Here is a 25,067-nt window from a genome sequence, read left to right on the forward strand (position 1 = left end):
CTCATTATCTTGTGTAGAAGAAAGCAAACGAGAAACTTCTTATGTTTACCCAGGAAGTAACTTATCCAGGCAGGGAGTTGTACCCTTTTACCACTGCAATTCCACCATTGAATAAGGGAATTTTTGTATATAGCTAAAGTCTTGTTTTCCGAAATTGACAGCTAACACATTATGTTGTTACAGGTTCTAACTTACCTATGTATGTTATAGGTTCTGTATGGTTTACATTATAGATTTGTGTACACTTATATAACATTATGTGAGGTTGCTGACACCTTGTATACCTCACACATGTAGAGTGCTTTCCATCTGAAAAAAAATTAACTGAAAGTGCTTATATAATGTTTCTTTCCCTATTTTGAAGGTGGGAGAACTTGAGATGGGGGGCTTTCTCCCTTCTTTCTTGTGTAATTGAAGAATGTGCAGGGTTAAATGAGTGTGATTTTATAAACAGAATAGGCTTGAATCCCAGAGGGATTACAGGGACTATGTCAGGTCAGCCACTAAGAAAGCCAGGGTCACAGCACACATATACCAGAGCTGAGCCATTAGATGAATTAGCACTCTATGAACTTTAAAACACCACATGCATCTAATATCTGCTTGATAAATGGGTAACAGTTGGAGGTGTGGTCTTTCTAGTGTGCTTTGCCTTTTTAAAGAGAATTCAAAAAGACTCTTAAGCTTTATGTATGAAACACTCCTCAAACACAGGTCACAAGGTTTAATTATTTATGTTAATCAGCAAGGCCATAATGAAAAGTAGTTGGTTTAAGTTCCAGCTGAGAAAATGTGGGTTAAGTATTAGGCAAGGTGTTTGAACTTGAAGACAGTGTTTAAGCACAGCAACAAGCTCCTAGGGAAGGTTATTGTTACTCTATATTCTTGCTCAGTCTATTTTGCAGATCCAGGTCAAGCAGAAGTGGCTTGTCTCTGTAGCTGTAGAAGAGAATGTAGAGTGACCTGTGGGATCTCCTTAGCTGGAAATATCAGTAGACAATACATCCATCTATCAAGGAAGATCTGTAGCTAATGACATCCTCAGTCTTTGAATGGGTTTGGATTAGATAAGTAAGATTTCATTTTGGAAGCTAAATGAATGTAGACAAGTAAGAAATCATTTTGTAAGCTAAATGAAGAATTTAGTGGCTGGTTTTTATTATAGTGATTTGGACCATCTGGTGCACTGCATCTGAGATGGAAGACACTAATTTACGTGGCAATTCACTGCATATAGCAGCATTGCAAGACAAATGGAAAGTTAGTACTGAAAAAGCCTTCAAAGACATTTTGGATGAGGAGAGAGAACAAAACAGAGGGAATAAAACAAATAATTTTTAGAGTAGAAGTATAGTTTTAATATAAGGTGTGCAGGGTCAGATAAGCCAGAAAGGGACTTGCTGCAATTCACACTCAGTTGCAGCTCGGACTCAACCTTTTCACTGCGTAGGGCATAGTTCATCTAGTAATTTTCACATCAAACTGGCAACTTTAATTTAGTTGACAGTAAATCTTTGAAAATAAAGCCATCTTTCAGGCTGTAGCAATCAAAGTAACTCAAAAGATGTGTTTTCTGTTTCTGAATGACATAACCAATCCAGGTCGTAATTGCTAATTGTTAAGCAGTTAAGGTATTTTGCATTCCAACAAAGATAAGTTTCATTCAGGTAGTGGAGGAAAACTGCAATACAGCACCACTGTTAAACAGGTAAGATTTCTAAAAATGGTATTTTTTTCCTAATGAAATAATGTGGAACACCAAGCTATCTGATCTTCACAGGTGTGCAGAAAGTCCTATGAAACACCAAAACGTGCTGCTGAAGAGCAGGCTTTCCTTTGATAGCTATGTTGAGATTCCTTGCAGAGTGAAAAAAGGTAGTCCTTGACCAATAAGCCCAAACAAATATGACTGTGGTTACCTCATCTTTCCTGTCCCTGGATAATTTAAATACTCTGTCAATCAAAATGTTGTGAGTAATGCAGTGTATTTCCATGTTTTATTTTTTTGAAAAATGTTTTAAACCTGTGTTGTAGGGAAAGAACAGACCTTATTTACCACAGTACTTTGTTTTTATTTATTCCATAGTAACTCAAATATATTCAGAAAAAATGTTTGCTATAGCACTCATTTTTAAAATAGGAAATCTTCATTTAAAAGAAATGACCCATCACATTATTTTCTGTTATAGGACCTGCTCCAGATATAGTTTCAGAAAAAATCTATCAAATCAGCAAAACCTTGGAGGAATATGCAATTTGTCCTGATCTCAGAGTGGACTTATCACGCCTAGGAAGACAAGAATTTGATCTGGAGAACAAATTCAAACCTTTCCGAGGTATCAGTGTGTGCTTTTACTCATGCTAAATCCATTGAGTCTAAATATTAGTATTACTGCAGAAGTATAATGGGTAATTATATTAGCAGAACTTCAGTTCTTCAAGATGCCTTACTAAAAGTTATCAAAATGTGAGACAGTATAGAATCATGAAATGGTTTGTGGTGGAAAGTACCTTCAGAATCATCTTGTTCCAACTGTGCTGTCATGGGCAGGGAGACCTTTCATTAGACCAGGTTGCTCAGAGTCCCATCCAACCTTGCCTTGAACACTTCCAGGTATGGGGCATCCATCAGCTTCTTTGGGCACCCTCTTCAAGTACATCACCACCCTCACAGTAAAGAATTTTTTCCTAAAGTTTAATCTAAATCCCTTCTCCTTCAGTTTAAAACCCCTTTTCATAACACGGTTCACCTCTTTCAAAATTCTCAGCTGCCTTTTTGGTACTGGAAGGCAGCTGTAAGGTCTCTTCAGAACCTCTCCATGCTGAACAATTCCAGATCTCTCAGCCCATCCTCTTAGGAGTGGTTCTCCATCCCTCTCATCATCTTTGTGGCACTCCCTTGGGCTTGCTCCAACAGGTCCATGTCTTTCTGGTACTCAGAACCCCAGAGCTGATGCAGCCCTGCAGGTGGGGTCTCAGCAGGGCAGGGCAGAGGGGCAGAATCCCCTCCCTGGCCGGGCTGCCCACCCTGCTCTGGATGCAGCCCAGGACACAACTGGCTTTCTGGGCTGTGGGTCATGCCCAGCTTTTCATTCCAAAGAACCGTCAGGTCCTTCTCTGCAGGGCTGCTCTCAGTGGGTTCTTCTCCCAGTCTGTACCTGTGTCCGGAACTGCCCTGATCCAGGTGCAGCGCTTCATGCTTGGACTTGTGCAACCTCAGGAGATTCTCACAAATCCACTTCTCAAGCTTGTTCCCTTCCTTCTTCTGTTGTGTCAGCTGCACCGCTCAGCTTTGTCATCTTCAAACCTGCTGAAGGATCACTCAATGTCACTGCTGATGTCATTGCTGAAGATATTGAAGGGTACTGACTGGTCCCAAGACCAAGAGCCTTGAGGGAACCCACTCCTCACTGGTCTCCACCTGGACATAGAGTCATTGACCACAACAATCTGGCTGTGTCCATCCAGCAAACTGCTTTTCCGTTGAATAGTCCATCCATCAGATCAGATGTCATCAGACGTCTCTCCAATTCAGAGATATTGGATGTGATGCCATGTGGTCCAGTGTTAAAAACCTTTAAGAAGGCTAGATAGATCATGCTGGTCTATCATATATCATCTGAAAGATCAAAGCAGCTGCTGGAAGTATTCTAACAGTTAGCCACAGTCCCAGGAAACCTGGAGGAGAGATTGCAGTGAAGTTTGAGGTTGCCAGTGGGGGTAGAGTTAGGGATTTTTTAAATAAAGCAAAAGGTCTCATCAATAGACTCCTCAAGTCAGGTGGCCAACCACAGAGCCCTATGTTGATCTGCTTCTTGATTTTCACCCAAAGGGTCTCAGTCTGTTTATGGCTGTTTATCAGAGGCAGCTCTTGACAATCTGACCCTTCTTTAACATTGGGCACAACACCCCCACCCCTCCTGTCTGTCTGAAAAGACCCAGCCTGTCTCTTCTGAAAGGCTCGCAGCCCTCAGCTGCAGTGCTCCAGTCATGTAACTCATGTCCCATGTTTCTGTGATTGCAGTTAGGTCATACTTTTCTAAATGCACCATGGATTCCAACTCCTTTTGCTTGTCTCCAATGCTGTGTGCATTTATAGGTAACCATTATGTTTGATTTGCATTTCAGGATTCTGAGTTACAGACTTTTAAGTGAATCAGGCCTCATCTTTCAACCAAATATCTTTGCTAAATTTATGCTTGCTAGTAGTTAAACACCAAACACAAACCTTTTTGGTCTAGGAATGGTTTGCTTATTGAAGTCTAATTGATAAAAGTGTAAGTGAGACTCTCAGTTTATTCATTTTTGTTCACACTTTCTGAAAAGTTATGGGATTTGTACATCCAGTGACTCCAAATGTAAAGGGATTGCTTAAGCACTTGTTTAATTTTAGGTATAGTGAATACTTTTATGCTTACAATTGATTTAAAATTATCTAACACAGCTGTTTTCTTGAAGGAGTCAAAAACAAATTAAGGGGTCCTGATATGTATTTCAAAATTAGTGTATATTTCATATATTTCAAATACTGTAAAACTCTATGCAGCCTCAAGAACTTTCTGCATTCCTGATGCCCTAGAATTAAAGCCATTTTGTTTTTCACCCAAACTTCCAATTTTGAGACATTTACATTTTGAGAAATAAAATTTTTCATTTTAAAAAAGTCTTTAAATTTGGATTTCCCTGGGGTATTTTATTTTATTGTAAAGAACATGTTTGGCTTTTTTAGGCAAACAAAAAGAGACAGTCCTCTCCCCCAAATGTGTATAAAAGTGTATACAAATATTTGCAGGTTTTCTGTATGTTTTTCTAAGAAAAAAAAATCATTTTCCAATCACATCTTCTAAGAATACATCAACCTGAGACAGTAGAGCTATCAGGGAACTCTACTGAAGCAATGCAATTGGCTTATAAGTGCATGAATAAATACAGTTTACACAGATTTCAATGCAGATTGAAGGTGCAGATAGAATGAAAATAATAGAAAAATTAATTTAAGATAGTCTCTTATGTATTTGAAACTTTTTCTTCAGTTGTATGAACTAACTTCTGTGAATCAAGGCTACAAGAATCCAACCCTCTATGAATCAAGAGGTGCTGGAACAACTGAGGTTGGGTTTGGCTGGGGTTGAAATAATTTTTAGACTTTAATCCTTCATGTGCTTTATATTCACGTGTGTGAGCAGCTCCACCAGAGTTGCCACGTTTGTTCATATGTGTAAAGCTTAGGGCCTGCTAAAATGCTGTAAGGAGCAGGGCATAGAAGACAAATAGTATAGTCCTAGTAAGTGTTAAAAACTTTCAGCACATAGCATATAATTGACTCTTTTTCAAGTAGGTTTTTTTCAGCCTTGAGAACCATTTTTTTGTTTCTTCAAGCATATTGTCACAATCTATTATAAGTGTTTTTCTCAGGCTCAAAAAATGTCTCTCATTTTCATGTCTCTCATTTTCATGTTACTCTAAAGAAGAGCATTAGTGTGAGGTCAGTGTTTCTGTGCAAAATTGGATGAGATTCTAATAATAATTTAACTTATAAGTAAGATATTTCAAGATACTAATTTAACCAGATGAAAAGACATTTGTATAACATATGCTTTTAAATTTAATCAGGAAAAGTAATTAACTCCAAGATGACTGAGAAGCATGGCTTTTGACTGTTGTTTGGTTACTGCTTTTGTTATGACAGACTTATTGTCATTAATTCATTTTTGTTTAATGTTTTACATCCAAAAGAACTAGAAAAACTGTAGTGCTCTCCTTTTACGAATTTAAATTTCAAGTTATCAAGAACTTAGCAAGAATACCGGTGAGCCTTTGCTTGCCTAAATCAATGAGATCTACAATGCAAAAGTATAGTTTGTTATCCATCTACAACAAACTGAACACAGGTATTCCTGGTGCCAGAATTTAGAAAATAGATTGTATGTCTCTCTTGAAGGAATTATGCAGATAGATACTGCTGTCAGGTAGAAGTTGAGTGGTGTTAACTTGCCATGAACATCCTTTTCCTCTGAAAATAAACCTGCTTAGCTTGCAAAGTGTTTCAGTGGTTTAATAAACAATCTGTTAAGAGTTTACTTTGATGTAAGGTACACTCATTAATGTCTTCAGTGAAATAGGAGCTGTCAATTTACATTATCTCTGCAGTCTTTTGGCAGGCAAAACTGTTGATCTTTTCAAGGCTTAAAGCTTGATAATAGCCACACTGAAGGCAGAGGGAGCCTTAGGCTCTTCCTCTTTTCAAAGCAAAGCTGTGTGATGTGGGATTGTGTGCCCTGACTTTAGTTCTGTTGGGTGGAAGAGAGCTGGGAGAAATAACTTCACTTGGATGATCTGTAGTCACTTTTTTGGTGTGATTTTTCTAGTGGAAATTGTGGATTCTGTGGAAATCTACCTCAATCTCCTTCGAAGTATTTTTGACTTCAATGCCATCAGAAATTTGCTGACTGGACCCAACCAGATTAAAATAAGGATTGATGCCATGAATGGAGGTATGGAATTAAGTGCTATTGGGACAGAATTTCAGTAGGTACTCTGAAATAACTTCCCAATAAAAGTTGCACACTGCAGTGGTTTCCCAATAACATACAGCATATAAATGCTGGACTTTTATGTAATAGAAGCTAAGGGTAATAAGGAAGGATTTGAACCTTATACTAACAACAAAGGCAGTCTTAGTAACAGGTTATATTTCTTAACAGGCAAAGAGATTTATCTTACTTGATAAATAAGTAAGGACATATGTGTCCAATAAAAGTTTTTTTCTGCATTGGAAGCAAGCAGGGTGAGGTAATCTTGCCATGACAGGGTTATGAAGTGTATTGCAGTGTCCAGTGACTGAGGAGGTTACAAGGCTGTCTCTACTAAGAGGAAATTATAAATGGTATAAAACTAGTAAAGTCTGAACAAATAAATTAAAGAGTTAGCTCAGACCTCTGTCTCACTAATGTTAAAAGTGAGCAAATTTCAGAGTACTGTGGACAAGTTGAAAGTGTCATAGAAGACAGCAAGGGGATCAATGGTGTACTGATATTAAAAAAATATAAGCTGTGTCACTTGGGGAAACACAAACCAGGATAAGATCTGTTTTAGGCTACATTATGAATATATAAATAAGGATTGCTGCAGATAATGAGTTGAAGGATAGGAGCGTGAGTAAGACTGTTCAGCATTATCTTATGGAAAACAGATTACGTCAAGCAAACCAGGTTTCATTCTTTAATGGGATTACAAAACCAGACTCATAAAAGGAGTTGGACAGACTTAGAAAACTTCTGTAAAGCATTTTATCTAGTACAGCATGATAGCTCTGATCACCCAGTTTTGCCAGACTGTGTCAGAAAGGCAGATGGTGCCCTTTAGCAGTGCAGAGGGAGCAGTGAGGAAGGCACTGCCCCTTGTCGCGTACTACACTGGAGAGAATGTTACCAAAATACCTTGGAGCTGTCATGTTCAGAATTTTTACAAGTTGTCAAAAAGATGCATAGTCTGTTTAGGATTAGAAAAACTGATGCATCACAAAGATTTTAAAGGACACAGCTTGTTTACTTTATTTGCAAGGTGGTAGAGAATTGGCTTTATGACCTTGCGTTTTGGTGGAGAGATGGGTATCTATAATTTAAAGTACACGTAGATTAAGTGTATACAAATGGAATGTATTTTTATGGCTGTACATGCTGGTAGTTTAACATTGGCAGAGAAAAGAGTAATTTGATAGGAGTTCACTTTAGATACCAATCTGAATCACGGTATATTTTATGGAATTAACATCTCTACATTTTCATGAAAAGAGTTTTCACTCACACAGTTTTACCTCAGGTCTCTGCTGCTCCAGTTAGCAAGATTTAGGAGTAAGGTAGGAGAAAGAGAGAGCAGTCACTCATGCATTTTTTACTTTTGAGTGGCCTGTTCACACCTGCATCAGGGAGGCAGAGTGCACAGGCAGTGACCTTTCAGTCACCAAATGCAGGTTGTAATTATGGTATGTAACAGCATGGGGTTTTAGTTGGTCATATCTTTAACAAAACAAAGAAGTACTTTGGAGTTAGTTTTGAGAAAATTTTAATTTATTCTCTGCATGGTAACAACTAAAATGTAGTAAAATTCTTTAGTGGACATATCTATTGCAATTTTCACATGAATTGTAATCTTAAGGTAGGTGTATTTCCCATAGGTATTCACCTACTATTGTTAACTTTCCTTGCTATTATGTGTTATTTAAACACATAGAATAGTGTTTTTTTAATTATTTATTTTAGTGAGAAAACCTCCTTTATGTGTATGATAATTTCTTTACTTAATAATCTCTAAAAAAACCTCTGTGTCTTTCACCATTTTGATTTTCATGTTGAATTGATTATTTTTGTAATGATTAGTTATTTATTTTGAGGACAATCACATATTCCACTTTGAAATAATAGTTTGGGGGTTGTTGCAAGGACAGATGCATAGAATTGCTGAAATTATGTTTTGTATGCAATGTCCACAGTGCTGTGAAAAATTTGAATGTCAAGCATATGCTTTTGTGATTGCATGGCAGATTTCTGTTTTCACAGTTATGGGACCCTATGTGAGAAGAATCTTGTGTGATGAATTGGGAGCTCCTGCAAATTCTGCCATCAACTGTATTCCTCTGGAGGATTTTGGTGGACAGCCTCCTGATCCAAATTTAACATACGCAACTGCCTTGCTGGAGGCTATGAAAGGTGGCGAGTATGGATTTGGAGCAGCTTTTGATGCTGATGGAGTAAGTATTTAGATCTGTCCTGAGGTTCTACCGTAGTTGTTATTGTGTCTGGGGTCAGATATGGGACGTGTAAGTATAATTTATCTGGTTTTCAGTAACCCATTGAAGCTGAAAGTGGTATTACTTTCAGGTACAGATGGTAACATTTGCAACCCATAAATCAGACACATATGTTGTAATTTTTCTCTGCAGATGACTGAAAATCAAGCAGAATTTGAAGGTGGGATGAGAATTATTTAAGTATCAGGCAGGTTTTGTCTTGTGCTGGTGTACCGCTTTTTTCCTTGGTTAGGAGCACACAGCATGTAGATGATACAGACTTGTCACAGTGAAGAGTAACAACATTAAGTCCTTTTTGGATAGCATCATGAAGTAAGGGCTTTTTAGCTAAACAAAGCACTGAGTCATAACCTCTGTTTATTTTATTTTTTTTATGTTGCATTGTCACCATAATAAAAAGCATTGTATTACAAAAGAACTTTCTGCCCTGACAAGGTGGGAGAAAGATTAAAAGGTTCTGAAGAACAAAAGCTGTTTTCTATTCTCAGTAAACACAAAACACTCTCCTACACCCATAATAGTGTGTGCCATTGGCAAAAAGATTCTCCTACACAAGCATTCTCTTGGCAGAAACAGAGCTGCTGAAGTGACACGTAGGAGGCAGAAGCTAGAAGTTGATCAGGAGCACTGATTTGCAAGGCAGGAGGGAGTGATGGTGTGATAGTGAGATTATAAACATGCCAGGATGATTCCAGTAAATTTTTCTGCCCAGAGAGGGATATGAGTTACCCAAAGGCTGCCCTTCTTCTCTCTACCTCCAGTGGATCTAGGAAAAGAAATTAGGTGTCTTCAATACATGGAATTTAGGATGCTATTTTAAATCTGTTTTCTTCTTCAGGACCGCTACATGATCCTTGGCCAAAATGGTTTCTTTGTTAATGCATCAGATTCACTGGCTATAATTGCTGCCAATCTGTCTTGCATTCCATACTTTTGTCAGATGGGTGTCCGAGGATTTGGCAGGAGCATGCCTACCAGCACAGCTCTGGACAAGTAAGATGAAATATTTATTTGTATCACCTTGGTCATTACATTAGTTATCTCTACTTTTTATTACATAGCAATTCCAAAACTGTGAAGTCTTTTGATAAGAGCTTCTAATTTTCCCAGTCTTTATGTGCTTTATTTTTTAAACTGGTTTTGACAAGATTTTGGTTTTACCTAGACTAATTTTTCCTGTTTTTACTTGCATTAAAAGAGTTTAATTCAGTTTGGAGAGGAAGTAAATTGGTAAATCTCATGTACCAATATTTCACTGTATTCTTCCATAAAACTTTATTCTTTTTATTAGTAAATAATGGTTTACAGCCTAATCTGGCAGCCCTTTTTATGAAAGTTGTGGAATTTAAAAAAAGATGAAGTAATAATTCAATACAAAAAGTCAAAACTCTCCTTAGACTGAGGAAATATGAGCATCTTGTGTTAGCAGCTGAATTTTGAAAAAGTTTCACCTAGGCCAGAGTTTATTGTAAATAAAACATCAAAACACTGTTAATAATATACTGTAAATAATCATCAAAACAAGATGATTACATATTATTGCATTAATATATTCTGTTTGGAAAAGCTTTGTCTAAATCAATTGTGTCTCAATTCATCTGGCTGCATAGCTTTACTATGACAAGAGTGATCTGCTGCTTCCCTTAGGTGTGTCTAATCAGGAAATAGTAATTTTAAAGTGAAAGGTAGGTTGTATGGAAAGGTTGATTACTGTATCTACAGTTTGCCTATTCAGGAAGTTTTGAGGTGTTACTAAATTCAGAGCTTGCAGCTTCCTCTAATGATTGACAGAGTCTTTGGGGATATATTCCTTACTTGTGGGTAGATAGTCTAGTTTAAGGAAATACTGTTAGGTCAGTGTTTGGTGTGTTTTGTTTATTCTCTTCAGCGGTCAAAAAATCTCCTTATCGTTACATTGAAATACAAAATAAGTAGAATTCATTTTGTATGTAAACACCATATCTGCATTTCTGTACGAACTGAAGAAACAGTGACATTTGAACATGTTTTTCTATCTGCTTTTCATAAAGTTTGATAAATATGTCAGAAAGCATGAACTCAAGTCCCTGTCAATGCTCTGTGACTGTTTGAATTATATTCTTTGCGATGTTTACTTGACCTTCTGGCACAAAGATTGTTTCATGGTGATTACTGCCTTATTTAGTTTTGTGGAGCTAAGCCCGATTATTAAATAAAACTGAGCAACTGATAATCATGGAAGGACTTAAGTATTTTCCCTTCCATTCTTACAAATATTTATTGTTACGAAGTGTTTAGTCTGTATCCAGGACACTTGATTTATTTATTTTTTAATTTTGTTTTGTGGTTCTCCTTGTTTTCTTGAAGACTTAGGAGTTCCATGTTGTCATGTAGTTCAGTGTAGATTGTGCAGTTTTCACACAGATCATGTGGTTCCAAACCCCCTGCCATGGGCAAGGATACCTTGTGCAACTCAGGCAGTGTGGCTGGAGCACTGTAGCTGGTAAGGACTGAGGCAAAGCTGCCACTGAGTTCCTCAGCCTTCTCCATGTCCTCAGTAACCAGGTCTCCTGTTTCTTTCTGGAAAGAGTCCACATTTTTCCTAGTCTTCCTTTAATCACCAGTGTACCTATAGAAACTATACTTGCTGCTTTTGACATCCCTGGCCAGATTTAATTCTATCAGGGCTTTAGCTTTCCTAGCCTTATCTCCAGCTACTTGGACAATTAATCTGTATTCCTCACAGGCTACCTGCCCCTGCTTCTACACTCTCTAGGCTTTCTTCTTGTGTTTAAGTTTGTCCAGGAACAACTTGTTCATTCACACAGGCTTCCTGGTGTTTTTGCATTACTTCCTCTTCATTGGGATGCATCTCTGTCAAGCCTGTAGGAGGTGATCCTTGAATGTTACCCAGCTTTCTTCTGCCCTTCTTTCCTCCTGGGCTTTGTCCCATGGCACTCTATGGAGTAGATCCTTGAAGAGACCAAAGCCTGCTCTCCTGAAGTCCAGGCTAGCGGGCTTGCTGTGTGCTCTCCTCACTGCCCTGAGGATCTTGCATTCCACCATTTCATGGTCAGTGCACTTCACATTCCACACCAGCTCCTTGTTGTGATGAGATCAAGGTTCAGCTTAGGATATCTCCTTGTTAGCTCCCCTGTCACTTGGAGAAAAAAATAAATTCATCCACGCCCTCTAGGAACTCCTGTGTTGTAAATGCCCTGCTGTGTTGTCCATTCAACAGATACCAGGGTGATTGAAAGCCCCCATGAGCACCAGGGCCTGTGAAGGTGAGGCTGCTCCTGTCTGTTTGTAGAGGGCTTTATCCATTTGGTCTTCCTGGTCAGGTGGCCTATGGCAGACCCTCAGGCTGTAATGTCTCCAGTCACTGCTCTCCCTTTAATCCTGTCCCCTAAAATCTCAGTAGGTCCTTATCTGTCCCTGGGTGAGTGGGTGTGGGCTGACTGCATGGATTAGAACACTGTTAAGAAGTATCATACACACCTGGAACTTCCTTGGAAGTTCACTGAGCTTTGGCCTGCTTCTGAACCTTGGTAATAAGTGTGGCTCTCCTCTGGGAGAACTGGATCAATTCCTGCCCACTTGGCTTCTGTCTTCTGAGGTCACAGAGATCTTTCCTGAAGTCTGTGCTAGACAGCAAATGAAAACCACCTCTTTGTATGGGTTGTCCATATTGTGTGGCCACAGTTTAGCCTAAATAATAGAACTGGAACTTTTCCTTAGCTCTATTAAAGAAAAACAATAACTTAGGGATTTAGAAAATCTGTTCCTTTTCTGCTTGTGTGCATGATGTGTTGCTTAAGACTCTTTCAAAGCGCATTATTGAACTTAAAAAGAAGGAAGCAATAATCTAAAAGACTCTAAATGTTGCTTAGAAATATGGCATTAACAAATGGAGCAGTGAATTACAAGAGAATTCGCTCAAAATACTTAACCAGTGTTGCTTGTATTTGCTTGAAGTGACTGCTGGAATATACTGGTATGGCCTGTAGGGAGAGGATAACACTTGACAGGAAACATCTGCTTTAATATGCTCCAACATCAACAGGATTGTGGCAGTACGTCTCCAGACTTCAATTCTCTGGCAATATGTACTCATAGGCTGGTGTTCTTTTTGTTTTGGGGAATGTGAACCTGTATTCCCTGTTCAAAAAACTATTCTTGTTTCATATCCTTGTATTCTGATTTATCTGATGCCTGCATAACAGGAAAGGAAATGAAATACTGAGATGTTTGCTAACAGTGTACAAAATGAGAATCACAAGGGTGAATAAAAATTGTTTCTGTAGGAAATACAAAGTTGGGTGTGTGTATAAAATAGCAGTCAAGATGGTACTGGAGAAAAAGGTTTCTGAGAGAATACTATATTCTTAGACTGGCATCTGATAGGTTGTTTCTACGGCAAGGTTCTTTCAACAGCGTGTAAGTGCTTTCATTACACTTGGCCTGGGCAAAGCTGAGCACCTTACTGTGCTGTACCCTGCCACTTTACATCTGGGAGCCTGTCTCTTAATGCAACTTCCACACATCAGTGTTCTGTCTGCTGATTGTCTTTGTTGTCTGATCATCTAGAGACAGCTTGTAAGGGGGGCTGTGGTGACAATAAATGTTCTGGCTTGTTTACCTCCTGTTGACATGGAGGGCAGAGATGCTATGAGCTCTAACCAATCTGCCTTAAGGAGGCTGCCCCTGACAGCAAGAAACATTGTGGTTTAGAGTGTGGTCCATTTTGTCTGAAGCACACCAAGAAGCTTTGCTTATGTCATAGAAACATTTAGGTTGGAAAGGACCAATGAGATCATGAAGTCCAGCCCACCCGCCCTCCCTCCCTCCTTCTTGTTCTTACATTTTTGATTTCTTCTCTTCTTTCTCTAAACACTGCATTTATTTTCATCTATCTTTGTGTTCTCTCTTACCTTTCACATTTCCATGTCTTCCCCTGTTCCTCTTATCCCACTTCCTTCCCATTCAGCGTCTCCTCTTTTTCTTCAAATATGTACCTCAGGCCACAACACACACCACATCCTACTTGTGCCTGTGTCATTATTTCCTTAAATTCTTAACATGCAAATCCTGCATGGATTTTTTGTCTGTCTTTTCTTGTGCATTTCTTCTATGTTGTTGGTCATCTGAAAAATTGTGTGCCAGAAGCAGGATAGGTACTGTGTATTTCTTTTTCCCTGCATGGACACCCTTTACTATTGAGTTTAAGGGATTTTTTTCAACATAAAGGCTTCTCCAAGTCATAAATATGCCTTTCTACATGGTTCATACTGTATTCACTTTGTGACTGTGCTTTGTTCAAGTTATGCCAGCCATGACCTTCCTCTTTTTATCTTTCTTCAGCATGATAATTCAGTCTCACTCCCTCTTATCTGGAATAGGCTCGCTGTGAATTTTTTAAGACACCTCTGTCAAACTTAGTGCATGTCACATATAAGCAGTTTTTAAATTAGATAAAGCAGAAGGACAATTTGTGTTCTGGAATGCAGAAGGACAACTGCATAAAACCTTCATGAATGTAATTTAACATGTTTGAAGTGTAATATAAAGTTGGGGAGCACTGTGATTGGAAAGGTGTTTAGGATTTGTAACTTCTAGAGTAACATTGCGATATTAAAAGTGTCCATATAAATCCTTTGTATACTTGTATATATAGTAAAACAATAGGGTTTTTTTCTGTAACAGCTTTCAAATATGTTCTACAGCTAAATGTTTTATTTACACAGATATGACATGTTTGAGAAGACTCATGGAGGAAAAACCAGCTATCATTACAAAGCACTGATGTTCTTACTTTAGCTGTGCCTCTTGATATTATTTCTACAGTGTGCTTGTAATCTAGCTGCTATCCTTTTGTCCCTGAATGTTTTTAATCAGTGGAGGTGATTTATCATTGCAAACATTTTCAAAGATATCCTTAGGGAGTTGTCTTGGCCTTTATGGTTTTTTTTTGATGGAGGATTTGTTATGCTTTACTATAGTGTGGCATATTTGACTGTTGCAAACCCACCATATGCTTGACTATCCAGTGTTTCATTATCCTAGCCCACACTGGTTCAAACATGCTGTAGTCATGACAGGCTACATTTTAAATGTGTATGGGGTAAATGTTTATTCTCAACACTTTACAGGACAATGGCAGTTGGATGCTCAAACGCTTTTTCAGTGAAAGATAAAAATGAGCATATAATCTATTGCATATTCTTGACATTTACAGGAGAAAATGAATCTTGTGTTTTTCAGTGGCTGCTCGTGAATAAAAGGATAGAAAACATGATGGTGTCCTGTCCTGTGAAATATCAGTAGAATACTGATATTTCAGTCATATCTGAGTATCTGTGTTGTCCTTTATTGATTAATGGCAAGAGACACTAAGCAATCCCATGGCTTTTACTTGGCACACAACTTAGCTTTATTATTCCCTTCTGAGATGGATTCCATGGCCAGTTCTGGGCCTGAAGGCAGCTGTTCCCTGTTGAGAATGGCAGGCTGCAGAGCAGCCTGACTCAACACACAGCTCTTACTTTTACACAAAGGTAGCTGGATTCTGGCCTGTGCATGGACTGGACTGCTATAGCTGCCTAGCTTAAAATGAGCAGGTTCATTGGTTGTGCAATGCGAAGCTTGCAGGACTGAATACATAAAGGTGATTTGAAAGCTTTCTTCATGTAAGAGAAAATAAGAGTTGAAAACTATGCAGTGCTCTCTTTCCAGCTTAATCTTTGGCTGAGAGTGAAGTCAGTTTGTCAACCAGACTTAGAGAGATAAAGATTTGGTGCTTGGTGAGAAATAAATATGTTTTGTAACCTCGATTGACTCCTGTTTAGATGTATGTGTATTTGTAGTTCTCACAAACAAACAGACTTTTGTCTAAGCTTAATGTGCTGTATCTGAAAAACTACCTGAGAAAAAAATGTTTTGCAAAATGCCTGGAGCAAGCCTTGTAGTGTGCAATAGATTGATGGCAGGTAACACAAAGTCACAGATTCTTAGTGCCACGTGTCTAATTATCTCAGAAAGTATACAGCTATGAATAAAGAGCAGGAATTCCTACAAATCTGGTAAAAAGTCCAGAAGTGTTTTAATTAAAACAATCTGAGGAATTTTGCATCCAGTCAGTTACAGAAGATTTTGTGACTACTTAAAAGTTAAAGACCCCTTTTCTTTCAGGTTTTATGCAATCTTATTATATGCTTCAACTTAGAAAGGCTCATTGGTATATCAGCATGTCTGAACATGTTTTGCCCAGGCTGGAAAGCACAGCTGGTATCAACCCAAGAGCAGCCTTTCCCATCAAAGGATTTTTATGTCAATGGGTGACCTTCATGGAGAATGCTTCCTGCTGATTTAAAAGAAAATTTCCCTGGCTCAGAATTTCAAAACAGTGTGCTTAAAATTCTACTTCTAGGGTGTATTAAAGTATAATCTTCTTAGGTTGTTTAGAAATTAAGAGGACAGTAAATTGTTCTTTACATTCTGTGTGTTTTGAAGGTCACTGTAAGACTGGCAGAGCCAGGGAACTTAAAATTATTTGAAGAAGATGGAGAGTCCTGTTAGACCAGATCTTATTTTAAGTAATAATCAATTGAATTATTGTATTGATTTTGAAGGAGAAGAAACATTGTCTCCTGTTTCCTTTTGTGGGAGAAATGAAAGAAGTGGAAAATCTTTCCAACATCAACAATTCTTTGATTCTGTAGTAACAGTCTATACCTATGGCATACTATACTTTCTTCTTTCTGTATTATTTCTATGAGCACTGTAATATACTTGTCTACTTTCTTCCTTTCCCTTCCCAGACAAGTCCTACAACCAAAAAGAGCACTTAACAATTTTCAGTCTTTAAAATATACAGAACAGTTTGCGAGAGAGCAAAGGAAAACTAGTGTAAGCCAGGCAATCCCAATCTAAATGGCATCATTAGGGAGCTACTAGAATAAATGGTGTCTAACTAAACGGATTGCCTGGCTGATAAATGGAATCTGTTGATGGTGTTAAGATAGTAGATGTCATTTACTGCCATTTTAGCAGTCCCATGTTATTTCTGTATCCAGGAACTTTATGTTTCAATGGGTGGAGAGCTAGGTAGGTAAAAGTCTGGTTTGATGCTCAGACTCACAGGCAATCGGTTAATGAACTGGTAAAAAGTGGGGTACTGCAGAGGTCTGTTCTGTGACCCGTCCTGTTTAACATATTTGTCAGTGGTCTGAAGGGGGAGATGGAGGACACTCAAACCCAGTTTGTAGATGACACCAAATTGTGTGGGACCCGTTGATGTGCTGGAGAGCAGAGCCAGCAGTCATGGAATTATCAAGGTTGGAAGAGACCTACAAGAGCATCCAGTCTGACCACTCACCGGGCACTGCCTGCCACTGTTGCCCCTAAACAACCAAACCCATCTCCAGATCTAGATGCTTCTTGAACGTACACAGGGATATTGACTCCACCACTTCCATGGGCAACCTATTTCAGTGCCTGACCACTCTAACAGTGAAAAATTTTTTTCTAGTATCTAATCTGAATATCCCCTTTCTTAGCTTAAGGCCATTTCCTTTGTCCTCTCACTGTAGCCACAGTACAAGAGACCAACCCCCACCAAATAACAACCTCCTTGCAGAGAAATTGTAGAGAGTGATTAGGCCTCCCCTGAGCCTCCTTTTTTATAGACTAAACAAATGCAGATGCCTCAGAAATTCCTTTTTACTAGATCCTTCATGAACCTTGTTGCTCTTCTCTGGACATGTTCCAGAACCTCAAAGTCCTTTTTGAAGTGAATGGCCCAAAAATTGACATAGTACTCAGCTGCAGCCTCACCAGGAGTAATACAGGAGGATAATCTCTGCCCTGGCCCTGCTGGCCACACTGTTCTTGATTCAGTCAGGGGAACCTGGACAACTGGCAGGAGTGGATGGCAAAGACCTAATGAAATTCAGCAATGACAAACTGTGCCCTCAGAAAGGCAGAGTCCTGCCGTGATGTGGAGTGCAGCAGAGGAACTGAGCAGCAGCTCTGCAGAGACAGGCCAGCATCCTGGGGGACAGTTGTCTGAGAAGTTGTGTGCTCTGGAATCAGAAGAGGCCAGTGACATCCTGGGCTATATGAATAAGATAGTGGTGCAGAGGGTGGGGGAAGTTATCATTCCCTTCTTATCATGTGTGAAACCACTCCCAGATTTTGTTTTGTGTTTGGTTTGGGGTCCCCACTATAGGAAAAACATCAGTAAAGTGGAGTGAGTTCAGCATAGGCTCACCAGCACAGATGGGGGCTGGAGCACAGGCCCTGAGAGGAGAGGCTGGGAGCTCTGTTCAGCCTGGAGAAGGATGGCTTCTCTGGTGGGACCTAGCAACAGCTGCCCATACCTACAGAGAGTGCCTGTTGAGAGCCACTGCCTGGAGCCAGGCACTTCCAGCTGTGCATGGTGGAAGGACAGGGGGCAAAGAAATTTGAAAGAAGCAAGTTTTGTGTCCAGGATGTTGGACTAGAGACATTCCATGGTCACTTCCAATCTAAGTTATAGTACTGTGTCCTTATAAAGAGACCTTTGCAGGAAAGCCCTTACACCACCAAGATTGTTGAGCCTGCCTGCCTACACCTTTGCACTCTTGTAGTTACTATGTAGCAGCAAGGTGTTTTATAGAAAAAAAATTATGTTGCATAATATTATTTTTTTTTAATTTTCTTCAAAACCAAAGAATTGTCCATCTAGAGAAACTGCATTGTTTCTGTCCTGATCATTTTCCAAGCTATCCTGCTGTCTCTGAATGAGAGGATGGCAGTAGTATTATGGTACTCAGGAGGGGAAGAAGCAGCTAGGGAGGCAATCAGTAACTTCTGATATGTACCTAAAGCCATTCTTTCGCTATTGTTCAGATAATTCAGGGTACGGGTAATCCAATTTGAATGGCAGCAATACAGAGTTTTGTAACACATGTAGTGAATATGTTCACATCTGGTTTGCATCTTCATCAATGAGCATAGGCACAGTGAACCAGCTGACCTCACTGTAGTAGCCAGGAAAGGCTAATGAATATGAGATGTGTACTCCTGAGTTAGTGGAGGGTATTTTGCCTGTGCTTAGTTCATAGGATTATTGCATATCCGGAAAGTGACCCTGGGTCTTGCCAGTCTTCAGTTATGACATTATTGATGTTCACCTCACTAAGTATCTGCAGAAGAATATAAAGGAGAATACCTCTTTATTACGCCTTACAATTCATCATGCCATTTTTCTTCTCTGATATAATAAAATCTTCCTGAAAGTTTCTGTAGAATTAGAAAACTTAGAAAGCATTTGTCCTTTCCTTCATAGACCTTTGTATTGCTGAAAAACCCATGGGTTCTGTATGCAGCAGTGACTGTGCAGGACTTGGGACTAGAACAGAAAAGGTACTTGTTTAAGGGTGGGGAGGTGAGAAGGCTTTAAGTGTTGTTTTTTCCTTGTTCATACTTTGGGATTTTTTTGTTTTTCTGTAGTTTGTGTTCGTTACCTGGCTGATATTTCATTGTTGCACTAAACACAAAGCTTTTCCTTAATGAGATGAGGTCCACTACTAAAATTCATTTGTGTCATTTTGTGCTCGGGTGTTTCTTACATTCTCAGGTAAGTTTCATTTTCCAGGGACCGGCTTGCTATCATCAGCCTTTTTGTTTGTTTCTATTATTTCCATGCATTAGGAAGATTGGTCTCCTGTCTTACTCGGGAAACCATCAACAAGTCAGGCTGTTAACACAGCATACTGCAGCATAGCAATGACAGCTGGTTTTCTGTATGTATATTCAAAAACCCCTGCCTTTGCTCACAGTGTTTAGCTCATCACAGGTCATGCTTTTGGGAATGGGGCAGAGACAGGCTGTCTAATACTGAGTCAGTTATTGCCATAAAAGAAGTGGAGAGTGTCTTTTCTAGAACAAGGCATAATCTTCCTGCTGCTTAGCCATGGCAGAATTTGAAGGCTAAAATAAACTCAGAATTTTAAAAGGAATTACATTTGTTGTGTAAAAGTTCACAGAATGCTAGAAGTCATCATATCTGATCACTGTGCATTCTCTTCGTCCTGCCGATGAGGAGTTAACTTACTCTATAGGCACATGAGTACTGAAATAATAACGAAAAGTGGTTCTTGTATCTCAGCCAGGAAGGGCATGAATAACCCTAGGGATTACCGCAGTACATCTGGAGAGCATGGCTGCATGCTTTCCAGCTGGTTGGACTTCTCTTCATTACTACTGTGAACTCTGCAATCAAACCTCATTCTCTGTGGATATGTAGTACATATGTGTGCAATTTGTCACTGGAACAGGCTTTTCAGGGAAGTGGTTGCAGCACCAAGTTCGTCAGAGTTCAAGGAGCATCTGCACAATGATCTCAGTCATATGGTTAATTGTTAGGTCATCGTGTGAGGGGCAGGGAGTTGGACTTGGTGATTCTTATGGGTCCTTTCCAACTTGAGACATTATATGATTCTAATTTCACCTCACAAAGACTCTGAGCACTGTGCCAGCTGGTTTTATCATGTGAAAGACAAAATTCTATTGGTGTATGTTGCTGCCAAAGCATATCTCTCATTATGCTCAAAGAAGTGTGTGTATTTGCTAGTTGTCTGTGGCAAAGCAGCTTTTGTCTCTTGCTTTATCCTTACTTCTAGCCCAGCCATAGCTGAATACTGTATATGTCAACAGCTGTTTCTAATCATTCTATTAGGGCTTGTGTGAAAAGGACAATGAGGTTTTCATACGGCATGGAGTCACAGGCATGCTGTCCTGAAGGTTATACTTCTTCTGGGAGTTGACTCTTGAAACATTTGCAAAAGAGGGTGAGAAGTTATGCATTTTGGATCTCAATCTCAGTCTGATGACTAAAGCAACATGAGACAGCATTTGGTGTGGAACATCATGATGAGTACACCTGTTAACAACCCACACACTGAGGAAAACAACCCCCTAATAAGAAAGAGTTACACAGACTTATGCAAAGCTTCCAGTACATTTGTAACCAAGATAAACAGTTAGAAACATTAGTTGCTCCATTACACTTTGTTGGAAGTTATCAGACTTGTAAGTTTTGAGTTTGTGGAAAGGTCCATTTCAAAGGCAATTATGGCATTTTCACAAACTTATGTATTATACATGGAGGGATGTGTAACTTATGTTAAAGAGAAGATATGTTGCCCATATATATTGTTTTTTATCCTAACTGGTTTGACTGGGAAACCAGTGAGAATTTTTGTTTTCATCACTTTTATCAATTATATAATTTGTCTGAGTTTATAAGAAGTATGGGCTTTGCTTTTGATGAAAATTAGTGTAGTTTCACAGTTCAAGTAGCATTTTATTACCACTAGTGCAACATCATGAGGTTGCCAGAATATTACTGAGTGAACTAAGCCATAGTCTGTAAATTTACTTAAAAGATTGATATTTTTGTTTATTTCATTTGGTACAATGGATCTGAGGTGTAGTATGTGTAGTTATGGATGGTTTGACTGGCTTGCAGAATCTTTCTGTGATTCCAGAGAGGAATAATATAGATAGAGAAAATGTCTCCATAAAGTTACTGCTGAGTTGTATTAGAAAATTCGCTTAGTCAGAGCTCTACTTGTAAATTGTGGAATTCAGTTCTTTAGGATATGCTCCTGACTGGCTGATCACTCAGTGCTGGAGTAGTCTACTGGGCTGTTTTAACTCTGCAATCATCCAGTGTTGTATTTTTTCTCAGTATCTTTGCTCCCAAGTGCAAATCGATTTCTTAGAGAAGATGGAACATGATGGGACTGTAAGGATAGCTCCTTTGTGGGCCAGTCAGCACTGATTGTCAGCCCTTGGGCAGTGGTCCACACCAGCTATGAGGTCTTGAAGTTTCCAGAATCAAGAGCTAATTCTACACCTCTCCTAGATAACAGAATATTGAGTAAATTGTTCTTCAGAAACACAAGAAATTGTTGTCTAAAATCAAATTAATGTGGTCTCAGGAACACTGCTGTGTATAGATTTCTAAGAGTACTTTCTCTTGTTCAAATGAATCAACTCCCTGTCAGGTACAACTAAAGCTCTGTTTGCTTATTTTTGTCAAATCTCTGCACAAATAAAGTTTGTTTTTCTCCTCCATCATTTAGAAATACTTAAGATGATTGATTCATTCTTGCTTTTGCCAATTAGAGAATTTTACTGACATCATTACAGTCTGTGAGCTGTAAGCTTCTTGTCCTGTTTGAATCTGACTTTGCTCCTTTGCAGAAATTGTCTTTGTGGTGGGTATCACTCAGCCAGCAAAATTAGAGAGTTAATGAGTTCTTGTAGCTCACTGAAATTATGTAGACTGTCCTGCTGAATTTACTGTAATGATACTGAACTGCAGCTTGAATTAACCCATCAGACCCTTCCATTTCTATCTTTACAGCCACCATTAAAGGATATATCAAGGCCCACATGTCAAATTTTTAGAGATTTCTTTTTTTTTTTAATCAGATCAGTCAATTCTTTGTTTCACTGGAAAGAGTTGTGGAAAGCCTGGCAGTAACTTTTCTAGAAATTTTTCAAATGAATCATTCAGAACATTAAAATTTGTTACTAATGAATGGATGAGAGTCCTGGAAATGCTTTGGCCAAGCATTGGCTACGAGTATTTCCATACCTGAGGCAAAATGGGCAAGGAGTCCACTGTGTTTTTCCTGTGCCTGTTGCTCATGCCCCAGAGCTGTTCTGCATGTTCTTTGTTTAGTTAGTTATCTTTAAATCTTTTAAATGTTACCGTGAGTCGGGAGAGTGCTGGAAGGTGACCCCAAGTTAGTGGAATCTATATGGGCAGAGTCTCCATGAAGGAAATTAATTTCTTAACATTCAGTAGCTGTTTATTCTAGGAGTTTTCCTTTCCTTGTCTGGATCTGACAAATTGGCCTTCCTTCTGTAGGCTTTGAAGTCCATCTCAGCTACAGTTAACCTAGTGGTGGTGACTGATACTCGGTCAAGCTGGTTTGATGGGCTTTAAGTGGAATGTTAGAGTTTTTCCTCTAGAAAATAGAATTTTCCTATTGGTACTTCTGCTTAAAGGCAAGGGAGGAGTCTGCAGGGGCTAGGCAGGAGGAACCCTTGCAATCTGTAGTCTCAGCACAGATAAACCTCTTAGCAATTTGTAGTTAAACTACAAATCATTTGGCTTCTTTACACAGTGTGCTGACAGCATCCTGTTTTTCTCTGTAGATTAAAAATTATAATGAGAAATCAGAAGCAAGAGGACGAACACTCAAATTTTGTACTTTGAAATTGCTTCTTCCCTCCTTTTTAAACAATAAACCTTCCAACTTATTTTTATTTATACACAGACCTATTCACCTTGGTATAATTTTTTTCCCCTCTTCCCAGGGAGTGGTATTTCTGTCTGTAAGGTTTGTTAACAGATTTCTTGGAAACAGCTCTTACAGTCCACATAACTAATGTTGCTTTATAATAAAAGAGAAAAATGTCAACTATTAAACACTCAGTAAAGCAAAATAGTTGACATTTTGCTCTTGGTACCAGTTAAGGAAGTAATTAAGCACATTTACTTTTGGGCTCATGAGAACCCCTAGAGATTTGAAAGGAAATAAGAAATCCTTTTGTAGAAGTTTAAAAAAATAAAAAAATAAATGGATGGAGAATATAGGAAAAAAGAAGGTCTGTATGAAAGTACTGGGGTTTTTATTACTTATTTGTTTTTTATTTTCATCCATTTATTATTTACTCATTTTTTTCTGAACCCTTGTATAAAACACTTGTTCTGTACAGGAGAAATTGAAGCTGTGCTGTGCCTGAGTCAGCATCCCCCAGCACAAACCTCCTAGGTTGCATCTCTTCATAAATCTCAGTGTGGGTGGCATGCTGTAGCTGGGCCAGAAGGACATAAGATATGGAAAGGGAAGAGTGCTGAAGAGCACAACTCAGAAGATGAGGTTGCATGTCCACAGACGGTACTGTAGTGTGAAATCATGTAGAGCTTGTGAACATTGTGAACACTGCTGCCGTTAAGGAAGGTAACAGACTCATCAAACCCTGAATTACACATTCTTCATGCAGTGAGGTGTTTTTTATGGAAGCCTGGATAAGCCTGTATGTACATGGTATCTATGCAGGGCAGTGCAGATGATATTCTGTAGAGTCCCACTGCCTGTTTGTGTCTGCAAAGCACCAAACCTGGCCTGTGAAGGGCATTAGCCAACAGGGGCACAGTGCCACACTGATGGGCCAGACTGCTTCCTGCTTAACAGATCATTCCTTCACCCTGAGCTTAAAGGTACCTGCACCATGCTCTGTTGGTCAGTGTGGCATTTTTTATTCACATTCAAAGGTGCCTAAAGTGGCTGAGTATGCAGCTGAGCTTAAATCAGTAGTCCTCCCACAAAAAGTTTGGCTATGAACTTTGTAGACCTGCCCCTGAGAGATGCAGCACACTTTTTTCTAGTCTCCTTTCTTGTTTATTCTCATCTTGCCATGTCTGTGTTTTCCTGCACACACAGCAGAAAGGAACACTATTATAAATACCGTACTTAAAATAAACGCTTGCTCTTTGCAAACTCAGATACAGATACTCAGTCCAGATACAGGCATTCAGGTTGACAGTCTGGGTTAGTTCTAAACACAGTGGAATCGTTCTGAATTTTATCATTCAGTGGAAGAGAAAGAAGAGATCAGTGTTGGTAGTGTGATAAGTTCAAAAGGCTATTAATAGTTTGGAAAAAGAATTTTAAAATGGATTTATTCCTAGTAAAAGGTAACTAAGAGTAATTTCTAGCAGTTAAAAGTTAATTCACTGATTTAATTGTTTGTAATGAGAGTACAAATATTTCCTTTGAAATTAAGGGTTTTGCATTATGATTAAATTAACTTTTCTTTAAAAAAAAGCAGGAATATTGGGTTTTCTCTTGACCTAACAATGTATTTAATACAGATGAGCAAGACAGTGCTCCTTAGTAACTCTACTCATAGGAAACTCCACCTGAGTTGGTATTTTGATGAAATTTTATTATTATTGTACCAAAGGCTATTGCCTAGGAGTTGCATCCATTTCTGATTCCTTTTGGAAGACCTGCTCCATGCTAAAATCTCTGCTGTGATTTTTATTAAAAGCTGACAGAGCAGGTTTAGGTTGTGATGTTTTTTTGTTTTCTGGAGACTGCAAGGAATTGTGTGTTTTGTAGTTTGACCTACCCTGCTTTCATGCTGACAGGAGTATCCATACCATTATAGTCTTACTGAGCAGAAGCAGATACCTCAGACTTATTGGCTG

At 38.9% G+C, this 25,067-nt stretch overlaps 1 protein-coding gene across 1 annotated transcript in view; it reads left to right on the forward strand.

Annotated features, from left to right (window-relative positions):
* The window catches only part of PGM5 (phosphoglucomutase 5), a 69,080-nt gene that overhangs the window by 7,460 nt on the left and 36,553 nt on the right, over positions 1-25,067 (forward strand). The window contains exons 3-6 of the mRNA XM_054652197.2: positions 2,190-2,336; positions 6,369-6,494; positions 8,559-8,749; positions 9,648-9,802. Of these exons, the coding sequence (XP_054508172.1) occupies positions 2,190-2,336; positions 6,369-6,494; positions 8,559-8,749; positions 9,648-9,802 (619 nt within the window). The remainder of the gene's footprint in view (positions 1-2,189; positions 2,337-6,368; positions 6,495-8,558; positions 8,750-9,647; positions 9,803-25,067) is intronic.

This window comes from Agelaius phoeniceus, chromosome Z, assembly GCF_051311805.1.
Source record: "Agelaius phoeniceus isolate bAgePho1 chromosome Z, bAgePho1.hap1, whole genome shotgun sequence".
Classification (NCBI taxonomy): Eukaryota; Metazoa; Chordata; class Aves; order Passeriformes; family Icteridae; genus Agelaius; species Agelaius phoeniceus.